Below are 12,932 nucleotides of genomic sequence, written 5' to 3' on the forward strand. Positions count from 1 at the left end.
CATGCCATACAGGGCCCATGCATCTATATCCACGGTGGCTAATGAGTTCACGCGTCGCGATCCAACGGTCCACGTCACGGGGCCTGCCCCACAGACAAAAGAGAGTGATGTGGACCGGCGAATGTGCGTTGCTAGCTAGCATTGCAAAAAGCCTTGAGTTTAATCATAGGAATCTTTGTATCCTAAGCTTCTTTAGTTCTAATAAATAGAAGGATTGTTTCACTAGAATTTAGGGTTTATATTCGTGGAATCGCACGCTCTGGACGATCTTATAACTCGCCTTCTCAAACGGTCGGGCGAGCCAGTCCCAATGACTGAGCAGGAGATTGAGAACTTATGTGACAGTGCCGCACAAATCTTTTTATCGGAGCCATCACTGCTCGAGCTTAACGCTCCCATCGTCGTGTGTGGTACGTTCCATCTTAGGTTTAAATTAACCATGTGGAATCTTGTAAAACCTTAAAATTTTAGGTGACATCCATGGGCAATACAGGGACTTGCTCAAGATCTTCAACATTGGAGGCTTTCCTCCCAGATCAAACTATCTCTTCCTGGGGGATTACGTCGATCGGGGCAACCAAAGCCTAGAAACCATTTGTTTGCTGCTCGCGTACAAGGTCAAGTATCCACAGAACTTCTTCTTGCTGCGGGGAAACCACGAAGACTCACAGGTCAACAAAGTATTTGGCTTCTATGACGAGTGCGTGGGGCGCTACAAGAGCGAGGATGTTTGGAAGTGTTTTAAGCGATGCTTTAAGTGCCTCCCCATTGGAGCGTTGATCGGGAAGAAGATCCTGTGCGTGCATGGAGGCATCTCGCCGGAGTTAGATTCCCTGGACCAGATTAGAGATATTACAAGGCCAGTGGACGTTCCAGAGAGTGGGCTATTGACGGATTTGCTATGGTCGGATCCATGTACGTGGGGAAACGGATGGAACCATAGTTTGCGTGGATGCAGCATGACGTTTGGCCCAGACCTTGTGAAGGAGTTTACTGCCAAGCACGGTTTGGATCTTATATGCAGAGCTCATCAAGTACGTGAATATTTCTACCCTTTACCTTTCATCTTGTGGTTAATTTCTAGGTTGCGAACGATGGATATGAGTTCTTTGCAGATGGCAAGCTTGTGACGATTTTTTCGGCTCCATGTTATATGAATAAGAATAATTTGGCTGCTATCATGATAGTGGATGAGAGACTGTTGTGCTCTTATAAAACATGGGCTAAATGGTCCCAAACCAATTGTGACTCTGTCACGTTGGTGTAATAATTTGTTGTGTGTTCCATACAGCTATTTAGTTTGCTCACTGATCAATTAGAAGTTTAAAATTATAAATATGTTTATAATTATAACACAAAATTAATTTTATTACATATCAACCATTATATAATAGAATAAACTAGAATGTACTATTTAGGAGAGTTATGATAAACATGTTTATAAATTATAAATACAAGATTATTCTAAATTGTTAGATCCTAGAATATCTAAGCATACTCAAGGTACTACCTTGCTTAAATAAATTAAAAATCAAATTTTATAATTGTGAGCTCAAAGTGTATAGCTATGATGCCATATGCTAATATTAATAACTATACATTAAAATTAGCATGGTAGGATTTTGATAGCCTTTTGCTCCTATATATAAGTTAGGTTTTTGAGTTAATTGATATATACATTTCTATATTCCCTTTCCATATTTCATGCACTCACATTGGTGGAAATGAAGGGCAATTTTAATTGTCTTTGAAGAGTGCTTGGTTTGGGATTTTGGTTTAGATCTAGCTTTTACGTTATTTAGATGTCACTTTTTTATAACTTTTTCAATTTTTTCGCTTTTATTTTTTTCCTTTTTTTTCGTTCATCTTCATGGCAGAGCAGCAACTTCCTCCTCCTTTGACTTTGGAGTAATAGTTAGTGTAATTGTTTAATGCTATGCAGTTGTAGTTGAATAATCAAATTCAATTGATGGCAACACTCATGGCACATAGTACAATTCTTTCTGCTCTTGCTGCTAATCTTTGCATTTGGCAGAAGTTCTTCCATGAGAATCCTAAGGATGATGAGTACCATTGGTTCAATCACATTATGGTGATTGCCACATATCATTGTTGAGATGATCCTCAACATTTGAGTGAATTTCCCACATGTCTCCAAAGGACAGTTGCAATGGTATAATAGTTTGAGCACAACTACTTATGCGAATTAGAGTACTTTCTTGGATGTCATCAAACATATATTTGGACATGCTGACGATTGTAATAATATCTTTCAGCAAATGCATCATCTTCGTCAAGGGCTATTTGATTTAGTGATGCAATTTGGCATTTGTTTCCAAAACTTTTTATTTTGTGCAGAGCTCAATATGTTGGAAAGGATCATATTGGGAATATTGTTGTTAGCACTTTGTCAAAATCTTAAAAGATTTATGCATGCACTTGTTCTAACCACTCTTGATGATGCTTTTCCCTTGGTACAACATTATAAGTCATCACCTCTTCCACTTTTCCAGCTCCACTTCTTATGGGAGATGATCCTATTCCAATTGAGGTTAATACTACTATTGCCCAAGACAAGGGCAAGGATGTGATTGTGATAATAATATCCATTACTGGGTGTGTGATGAGATTGGTCACACATATCAACATTGTTAACATTATCCAAATTAACATATTCCATTTTTTGGGTGGAGACTTAAGCCCCAATTCCGGAATAGGACTAATAGAGGTTGTGAGTGAGACTCTTCCAAATGCTTGGAGGTATGGTTAAGTGACTAAAGTAGAATGGAAAATTTAATTTGCTTACACTAACATGGTGTGGAACTTAGGTTTAGACCCAAGTCAAATATAGAACTAGGATAAACACACAATCGGGAGCTAAACTATGCCTTAAGTTAGTCAGTTATACCCAACCTGCTTGCTATCTCTATATCTCCTTACTATATATTTAGAACCCCTCCCATAACCCCCCTCCTCCCCCCCCTTGAAGAATGCATGCTTTGGGCTTTCACCTTTAGCCATCTTTAGTACTAAGAGTTAGTCTCTGGGACTAATTTAAAACTTACTAAATATGGAATAGTGCTAGATTGTGAATTTGGCATGGAATGAATACTATTGTGTTTAGAATAATCTCTACATTCCATAGATATACCAAATTAGCAAATTTAAACACTTTTTATAAATAGCAATTAGGATTGAACAAGAAAAACACAAGGTGCATGATAGCAAGGGTGTTTGGCAGATATGGTAAGTTATCATTTAGCAAATATTGAGTAAATGAACGTTATAACCTTTTTCCAAAACCTTATAAACAAATTTTAAGGAATCAAGGTACCAACTCAAGCTTAGCATAATGGATCATCATTGAGAACCAAGTCAAAACTACTTCAATGCTACTTATTGCAAGTAGACTATCTTCACTATCAACCACTTTAGGGTTGATCATTGTTTAACCAAACAACTTCGTAAACACATTGCTCATTATCATATGAATATAATATAAAATCACAATGATTTGATCATTAATCAAGCAACACCTATATCATTACTTCAAAGGTTTATGTGAATATCAAGTGCCAGCTCAATTTGATAAAATGCAACATAAATACCACATCCCATTAATAAAGATTTACAACACCTACCACCACTAATTTTTGTTCACAATATTGACAAGCTCATGCCACTCTCTTTCCGACCAAACACAAAACTTATCCAACACCAAGTTACTCAAGGAACAATAGCAAAGTTCCCTAAAAAAGAATTAAGCATTGCAACCCACGTCTTCAATAATAAGCCTAGACAAAATGGGTTAGCTCTTCACCCATCCCACAACTCACCATTTGTAAGACCATTATAATCGACACACATCAAGGTAAAGACTCTTGATTGCATGATATGAACACAAGTAATAAGTTAACACCTCATTGCAAATCATCTTTCCAAAAAGAGAAAATAATTTATGTGTTTGATCCTTTGTCCTTGAGGACTCTCTTTTCAGTCTCATCTTTGACCAAACTTCAATCTTGCTTTTGCACTGCCTTTAGTTCAATCCAAGAAAAGTTTATGAGAGAGCATGGTAATGATTATTTGAACCAGTAGACTAATCCTTACAATCTTGATTGATCCACTCATAATCATGCATAGAAAGGATCCACTAGTGCCATGCTAAATAACTATGGACTAACTTATTTGCCACTCATAACAAACCCAGAGAAGGTTTATTTTTACCCATGGTACAAAGAACAACTCATGAAAACTACCAATAGGCTAATATTATTCCTACTAACTCAAAGTTCAACTTTGAGTTGCTAATGTGCCTCACTCATAAGCCCAAGCACAAACTCATGCAAAATGTTATATCTTTGTCCATCTTATGAGCCCAAAAGCAAGCTTATATATTACGGTACAAAAAGGTAACCAAAATCCATATCCAAGGAACAACTACGAAGTCTTAGCTACCAAACGTGTATCCACTCAAATTGTCATTTTCATCTCTATGTATACAACGAGACTAGTTGCCTAATCTCATTAAGTAAAACTTACTGAAACTCATCCTTTAATACCAAATGTAATACATGTGGTTTTCACCCTTTATCCTATAGTGGTTTACCCTAGGATAACCATGAACTTAAACCCTTTATATGTCACGTGTCACATGCCATGTGTCCAAAGGACAATGGTGTGGAACCCAAGTTTCAAGGCCTTGGGCCATTAAACAAAGGTACGGAGCCAAACTTTTAAACATAGAGCTAAGGAGTGACAGAATTAAACCACAAAGCAACTCTTGAGCATATAATTCAAGGAGTGACGGAACAAAAGCACGAAGTGACTTGGAACAGTCTTAAAGCATCTAGCATTCCAATGCTAAGACCAATATGCAAAACGGAGCCAAATAAAATTTAGTGTTATTTCAATATACCAGTGGTCTAATGCAAAGATATGGGTACTCCATTAGCTACCATAGTGTGAAGTTTGGTCTTAGACCCAAGCCAGATGCTGAATAAGGATAGGCATACAAGCGGGAGCTAAACTATACCTCAAATTGGTTAGATATGCCCAATTTACCCACTATCTCTACTACATATTTTGGAACCCCCCCCCCTCTTCCCCTTGAGAAACACATGTTTTGGGCCTCCACCCCAAGCCTCCCTTAGTACCAAGAGATAATCTTTGGGACAAGCTCCAAATTTACTAAATATGGAATGTCTTTAGATTGCGAATTTCGACACAGGACGAACACCATTGTGTTCAAGACAATCTCTATATTCCGTAGATTTGCCAAATGAGCCAATTTAGCACTTTCCATAAATAACATTTGGGACTGAAATGAGACTAACATAAAAGGCATGATAGTGAAGGTGTTTGGTAGGCATGGTAAGCTATTATCCAATGTTATTGAGGGACAAGTCTCAATACGTGAGGGTTCTTGTTAACCCAATATAAAATAGAGCAAAAGAGAACTAAGAGCCAAGCCAAGTATGCTCAGCTAGAAACACATAGGAGTTCCTACCTTATGTCCATCTAGTTAAGTATAGCCATTTTACCAATACTTGAACAAGAGGGGTTGATAAAGAGAACCAGCCTGCTGTCGTGGCAATAAGGAAAGAATATCTAAAAGGATTAGCCGACAGGTAACTTTCGATATCTGAAGTTACATTTGTGACATTAAGGAAGATCGACATCCTTGTCAATACATATTTTAGTCTATAACACCACCAAGGAAATAACTCTAGAAAAAGTTCATGATGTTCACACTTTGTGAGAAATGCACCAATTAAAATGAGATAGGGTAACCTCTCAGACACTCAAACACTTTCCGGCCATCACCGACAAGGAAATGATCAACAGAGTTAGCCACCCTTACAAATAAGTTATCATCCGATAAACCAATATTAAAGTATAGGAACCACCAAGATCATTATAATTGGAAAACATAAGATTCACCACCCACCTTACAAAAGTGTGATACACCCCTATCTACAGGGATATAGAGAGAGAAGCTAGAGGCCCCATTCCACCTGAGCAAAGAAATCAAATCTGTCAGTAAGGTTTAGATAAACTATTGTAAACAAGTAATTAGAATTATTTACACAGTTACGCCCTTTTAATGAAATAAGGAATAACAACAAAGAAGTGGGTGATGTGACCAATCAATAGTAGCTACCTTATGACTAAACATTTCACCATGCACCCAAAGTGTCAAAACTAATCTGCCTTTATTAGCCCAAACCCAAAGATTAATAAATGGACAATATCAAAGTCAAAGATAATGATATTTTAAAGAATTAATTACCAATGAATCACAAAAGTATTCCAAGTATGTTATCATCTGATAAACCAATATTAAAGTATACGAACCACCAAGATTATCATAATTAGAAAACATAAGATTCACCGTCCAACAAAATTTAATAGTAAATGTATCATCAAAAACACTCAATGATAGAATCTAACTATCAAAAACTACAAACAATATGCTAAATAACTTACGAAAGATAACTCAAAGAACACAGAATATTATCAATTAGCAAGCAAAATGCTACTCAATGGAAATAATATTCAATTTATTAAAACCAACTATAGCAATAATCAATATAATAGAATGAATGCTGCAATACTAAGAAACACTCATTTATGCTAATTATCGCATTAGGTAATCTGAATAGATCCTAATTAACAATACGAAGGAATTCAAATTTCTTAAGCAAGAGCTAGCAATATCCTACTGATTTCTCAAACCCAATAAACTAATCCAAGGTAAACCACAAAGAATATGTAGTAATGTGAAAAGCCATAAGGTATCAAAGAGAACAACAAACTATCATGAAAAATCATTAATCATCCTATCAATAAAGAAATGTAGAATCATCATTGAAGAGAGAATCCACCATCCCGAAGAACAATAAATCATTCTAGATTAACAATAATCAAGTAAACCCTTTGACAAAAATAATCAACTATCCTAAATGATAGTTAATCATCTCCAATGATTGCTATATATGAAGGCTAATTTCAACAATGAAGCTAATATGCCAGAATGCTTTCCCTAATAACTTCTAACAAATGAAACATTAAATATACAACTCAAAGAACCAAAAGTTTGAAGAAATTTATATATAATTCTTGCCTAACAATGATCACGAGTCTCTCATGAACTAAGTTCAATGCTAAAAAAGAAATTATGGTACAACCCATAATATCCTTCTCAACACATCCATAAGCTAAATTTCATAATACAAAGCTAATGAAGGGCATATTTGCATTAATCCAAAAGTCAAGCATAATAAAACTATACTCAATAAGTGATCACAAATGATCTTCCATGAATCCATTTTCTATAGCAAGACATAACTCACTTCATAATAAGCATAAGAAAAATCATCAATGATCGATATATCCCCAACTCAAATCCATCAAGTTTTCAAAAGCTACAACTCAAGCATTAACACTATTTGTATCAAAATTAATGAAACTCAATATCAATCCTCGGAGAAACATCTCATTTCACTTGAATCTTAATATAAACAATGTCAACAATAAGGCATCACTTCATTGTCATCAATACTAAAAGAAAGCTAGAAGAAAACAAGAGTGAATCACCACTCTAAACACTTTAGCAACCAAGCTAATTAAAGTCAAAAATACTTTACTTAGTATCCAAAACTAAACTTTCAACAAAACTTACTTATAGATAACACATCATCAAGGGGTGATTCACCATGTCCAAAACTCAATGTAATCTAACACCACAAACTAAATGCAACTAAATGATATAGACAAAGATGGAATCAATATGCCAACATAGGAAAACCATGCAAGTTTAATGATATAATCCTTTACAACATTATCCTGTAAAGCAAATCTATTATTCCTAAATCATCATCGAACAAAGCAAGTGTCAATAGTTTTTGATGAAATTTACAAACAGTTATTAGTTGCAAAGTAACCAACAATCATCTTCAACTTACCTTTAACAAAACCCAAACACTAAACTTACGTCATTAAGTTATGTACTTTTTTAACAAAAAGGTACATTCTAGGTACCAAATATACAAACATGGACTAAATGACCACGCGAATCAAGTCGAACCGCAATAAGCCTACCAACACGTTTAGCCAATAGCTCTGAGTATGCCTTGAAAAAGCTAGTTATACATGATCAACACTCAGTTGAAACTAAAGTAAAAACCATAAGATGAACTCAAATGGTACATAATCTCCTCATAGACAAAGGTATAGTATAGGTACTAACATCTCAACTTTAAACAACTAAGTTGGACATCACCACACTCAACCAAGGTGCAAAGCTACTAAAACTAAGTCAAGATTAGTGAGAGCTTATTACACTCATAGAGTTTAACAAAATGCAAAGTGCAACCTGCCACCTAGTATAATGTTATAGAAAAAAGGCATAAGGGTCACATTTCTAAAAAAGCGTATGGCCACTTTTTTCATCAACTCTAGAATTTATTTAACTCAATTGCCTTAGCCCTAAAAGTCAGCATCCCTTTCGAGTTGCATCATACAAACTATATACTAAGATTTAAGCTAACCAAAATTAACTTCAACCCCTTCACTAGTTTTTATTAGCTTGAAAACAGAATGGTTTTTGAGCAAAATGATTAACAAATCAACCATTAGAAAAACCTATGAAAATTTCCATCCTAGAGAAAAAATGACTCTCATTCTAGGAATATAAACAATCAAACTTAATCAGCTTCCTCCTATTAACAACCTCACATAAATTCATCTCAATATAAATTCTCATGACCTAATAGTATGTTTAAGTATTGAATATCTTGCCTATATTTCTGAAATCCAACATCTGTAAAATGCAAATGAATACCCAAGACTTGATCATGAAGACTATACCTTCAAATATCCACATTACAATAACACTTTTCTTCAATCATTTTCAAGATTTAATGTAAAGCCAAAACACTAACAAGAAAAATGTAATGAAAATTCAAGCTTTAAGGAAAGTTCTTTATCACTCAGCATAACAATACCATTTCCACTAGCACAAGTGCTAGTGATGTCAATGCTTAAACTACACACCTTCTTCATCTAACAATCTACTCCAAGTATTAACAGATAAACTAACAAGTCATAGCAAGTGAATGTTATAACCCTTTTATAAGGAACTAACTCCCCGAGGTGTCAAAGGCTAAAGGATCCCTTAGAGCATAACCAAAATGATAAAGAATTCATCAGATGAGACCAAGTTCAAGATCAAGTTCGAGACAAAGTTCGAGACCGAGTCCGAAATCCGAGATCGGGTCTGAGACCAAGTCCAAAATCGAGTTCGAGATAGAGTCCAAGGTCGGGTCCAAGATCAAGTCCAAGACCGAGTTCAAGGTCGAGTCCAAGATCAAGTTCGAGATCAAGTCCAAGACTGAGCTGGTGTGTTTGGTTGCTTGTGCTGCAGAGAGTGTAACCAAACCTTAAATCCAGTTTAACCTAGGGATGGGGATTGAGAGAGATTTGGGAATCCATAGATGGATGGCTAACTCTCTGTTGCTCGTGTAGTGAGTAGCTAAAACCAAGTAGGAGCTGCTACAATAGGCAAGAACCTTGGTGAGGGAACTTAGCTAAGGTTAAGGCAGTGTTGGTCGGATAGACGAGGTAAAATGGCAAATTGGAAAAGAAAAATTTGTGGCTTACAATTTGGTATTGGAGCCTTTTCCTCAATTCTAGAGGCGGATTGCTGGGAGATGGCCATAGTTACGAACACGAACACGGAACACGAACACGAGCCTCAGATTTCAGGAACCCGAACACGGAACACAATCACGGCCCACGATGGCTCACAAATATTCTACTGAATATTCTAAGAATATGTTATTTAAAAATTATATTCTATTTCTTATTATATTATTATAGGAATGATTTCGCGAAGAAGGATGCTTTCGCAGTATGCTGGATTGCTGCGCCATGCTTGTTTGCCTTGGATTGCTGCTGCTGTGCCCTGAAATGGTGCGCCCTGGCTGGATTGTCGTGTGATGCCGTGCGCCCTAAAACCAGAATATTCCGCGCGAGAATATTCTGAACAGTGGTCCGTGTTACTAACACGGACCACTGTTCACGAACACGGCCGTGGGAACACGACCCATGGCCGTGTTCGTGAAACACGGTGAACACGGCCGGGATCCCAGCCGTGTTCGTAACACTGGAGATGGCAAAGGTAGGGCATAAACGAACCAAGGCGAAGATGGGATCTTCTCCAGAGCTGGAGCCTCCGGTCGAACAAAAGGCTATGGATGAGGAATCCTTGCATGAGGAAGACTCCAGTGAGGAAACTTCCAAACATGAGTTCGGTGGTGAGGTTCGGTCGTTCAAAGCTTGATTAGATGTTCTAAAAGGATAATTGGCTCAGATCAATGCCCTGCTGGAGACTCTCGTACGCAACCTAAAATGTGACGAGAAGCGGAAGAAAAAGTGAAAGACTACAAATGCTGGCAGCGTAGAAGGCATGGACCCCTTTGTGTGGACTGAGGCGGAACCAAACAAGGTTGAATAAACTGAAGTGAAATTAGTCCTTAAGTAGTTCCCAAGTACAAACCAAAGCCCTCACCGGTCTTCAAGGGAGTGAATGATTATAAGGTGGTGGAGGATTAGTTTTATGATATGGAGGATTATTTCCAAGTGTTGCAATTACTGAGCTCGGAAAAGGTCCCATATGTAAAACCATACTTGGCAAATAATGCCAAGTCTTGGTGGAGAACAATAGAAGCCAATGAAGGACCGGTGGCCACTTAGGAAGTGATGAAAGTGAGGATCTACATGACTTACATTCCTCTGAATACTACTCTGCACCTAAAGGATGAGCTGAGTAGGCTAAAGCAAACCGGACCCATTCAAGAGTATGTGAATGGGTTTATGGCAAAGAGGACACTTGTCACGGATATGGGTGATATAAATGCATTCCATGCCTTCATATCAAGCTTGCAAACCTGGGCTCGCAGCGAGGTGATGCGTTGGAATCGACCAACTACAAGGAAGCGTTAGATGCAGCTATCAAGGTGCATTTCAATGATAACTTGCAAAAGGGGAACACGATAGAGTCAAGGTTCACGTTTAACATAGTGGCCAAACCAAGGGGGGCATATGGCAAAGGGAAATTCAAGAAGAGTTTTTCTAAGAATGAGTCCTTGGAGTGCCGGAAAGGTAGATTTAGTGGCCAACGAGTAAGTATGTGGGGGAGTCAAGTGAAAAGAGAAAAACCTACAGATAAAAAGGTCAAGTTTGCTAGTAGCGTGGGAAATAATGTATGCTTTAACTGCAGTGAAGCTGGACACTTTTCAAGGGAATGTCCATACCTAAAGAAGCTAAAAGCCAATATGGCCTTTAAGTCGGGTGAAATTCAAATTGAGATAAGTGATTCAGAACTCAAAGTTACTTATTACACAAACAACTTTGGTAAATAATCATTTGCGACATGTACTAGCCCTTCAAGGGAAGCTCGAAGGTAGTTTTGTTAAGATCCTTATTGACACAAGTGCTTCGGATAATTTTGTGGCTGCAAATATATCTAGCAAGCCAAACTAACAGTGCAGCGGTTGGGTGAACCAAGGACTATAGAGTTTATTCAAGGTTGCCAAAGTACCGATAAGGTACTTCGACAAGCAAGAGCCAAAATAGGGATATGGAAAGTAGATATGGATTTCCCCATGTTGGACATAGTGGGATTTGACATAATCTTTGGGATGGATTGGTTCAATCGGTTCATGGTAGCCCTACATAGACAAAGTAAAAACAATACCCTTTACCAAGGATTGAGGACTTGTTCGATAAGTTAGGAAAGGTGAAATACTTCTTGAGGATCAACCTAAGGTCAAGATACTACCAGATCAGAGTAGCAAAGGAAGACGTTGAGAAGACAACATGTCAAACAACGTATGGAAGCTAAGTTTCTAGTGATGCCCTTTAGGCTATGCAATGCACCAACAATATTCTTGGCACTGATGAACCACATTTTTGTACCCTATCTAGATCATTTCGTGGTTGTCTATATTGACAACATCTTGATCTATAGCAAGACGCTAGAGGAGCATGCCAAACACTTGACGAAGGTGTTTGAGAAACTAAGAGAACACTAATTGTATGCTAAAAAGAGCAAATGTGACATTTTTTAACAAGAGGTAAAGTTTCTCAGGCATGTGGTGGGCAAGCATGGGCTCAAGGTGGACCCTGAGAAGGTCCAAACGATTTAGAAATGGGAACGACTATCGAATGTACATGAGTTAAGGGCATTCTTGGGGCTATGCAACTACTACCAAAAGTTTATCAAACACTATTTGAGAGTAGCCTTGCCTTTAATGGACTAACGGGAAAAGGGAAGTGTAAGGAACCAACTCGCCGAAGTGTCGTAGGCTAAAGGAACCCCGAAAGCATGACCAAAATGACAAAGAGTTCATCGGATGGGACTAAGTAGAAGATCGAGTCCAAGACCGACTCGGAGACCGAGTTCGAGATAGAGTCCGGAATCGAGTCTGAGGCCGACTTGGGGACCGAGTTCGAGACCGAGTTCGAGACCGAGTTCGAGACGGAGTCCGAGATCCGAAATCGGGTCCAAGACCGAGTCCGAGGTCGAGTCCGAGGTTGGGTCCGAGATCGAGTCCGAGATCGAGTCCGAGACCGAATCCGAAGTCGGATCCGAAATCGGGTCCGAGATCGAGCCAGAGACTAAGTCCAAATACTAATACGGGTCAAGGGGTGAAAGCCCAAAGCGTGCGTCTCCCAGGGGGCGGGGGGGCTGCAGGGGGTTCCAAAAGTATAGTAGGGATAGTGAGGTCCAGGAAATAGTTTAGAAGGGACTCTCCAGTGGGCCTCCCAAACTGACTTGAGGTTGGGACTGGGACCAAGGGGCCTTGGGTGGGAGTGAGCATGGACTTGGTTGGTGCCGGAGGGGCCACCCAAGGAAGTGCTCAAGA

At 38.3% G+C, this 12,932-nt stretch overlaps 1 protein-coding gene across 1 annotated transcript; it reads left to right on the forward strand.

Annotated features, from left to right (window-relative positions):
* The first annotated feature begins 17 nt into the window (after positions 1 to 17).
* On the forward strand, positions 18 to 7,219 carry LOC9654194 (serine/threonine-protein phosphatase PP1). Its single transcript, XM_002982934.2, has 5 exons — positions 18 to 123; positions 234 to 410; positions 472 to 1,034; positions 1,085 to 1,213; positions 7,175 to 7,219. Exons 1-5 carry the CDS (start codon positions 18 to 20, stop codon positions 7,217 to 7,219), a joined length of 1,020 nt encoding a protein of 339 aa, XP_002982980.2.
* The last annotated feature ends 5,713 nt before the right edge of the window (positions 7,220 to 12,932 follow it).

Source organism: Selaginella moellendorffii, unplaced genomic scaffold (genome assembly GCF_000143415.4).
Source record: "Selaginella moellendorffii unplaced genomic scaffold, v1.0 SELMOscaffold_56, whole genome shotgun sequence".
Taxonomy (NCBI): Eukaryota; Viridiplantae; Streptophyta; class Lycopodiopsida; order Selaginellales; family Selaginellaceae; genus Selaginella; species Selaginella moellendorffii.

Excerpts from the sequence above, each read along its gene's own strand:
- LOC9654194 (XM_002982934.2), top strand. The coding sequence starts at position 18 with ATGCATCTATATCCACGGTGGCTAATGAGTTCACGCGTCGCGATCCAA. Across the intron at positions 124-233 it reads AGTGATGTGGACCGGCGAAT|GGTTTATATTCGTGGAATCG; the intron begins GTGCGTTGCTAG and ends ACTAGAATTTAG. Across the intron at positions 411-471 it reads CGCTCCCATCGTCGTGTGTG|GTGACATCCATGGGCAATAC; the intron begins GTACGTTCCATC and ends TTAAAATTTTAG.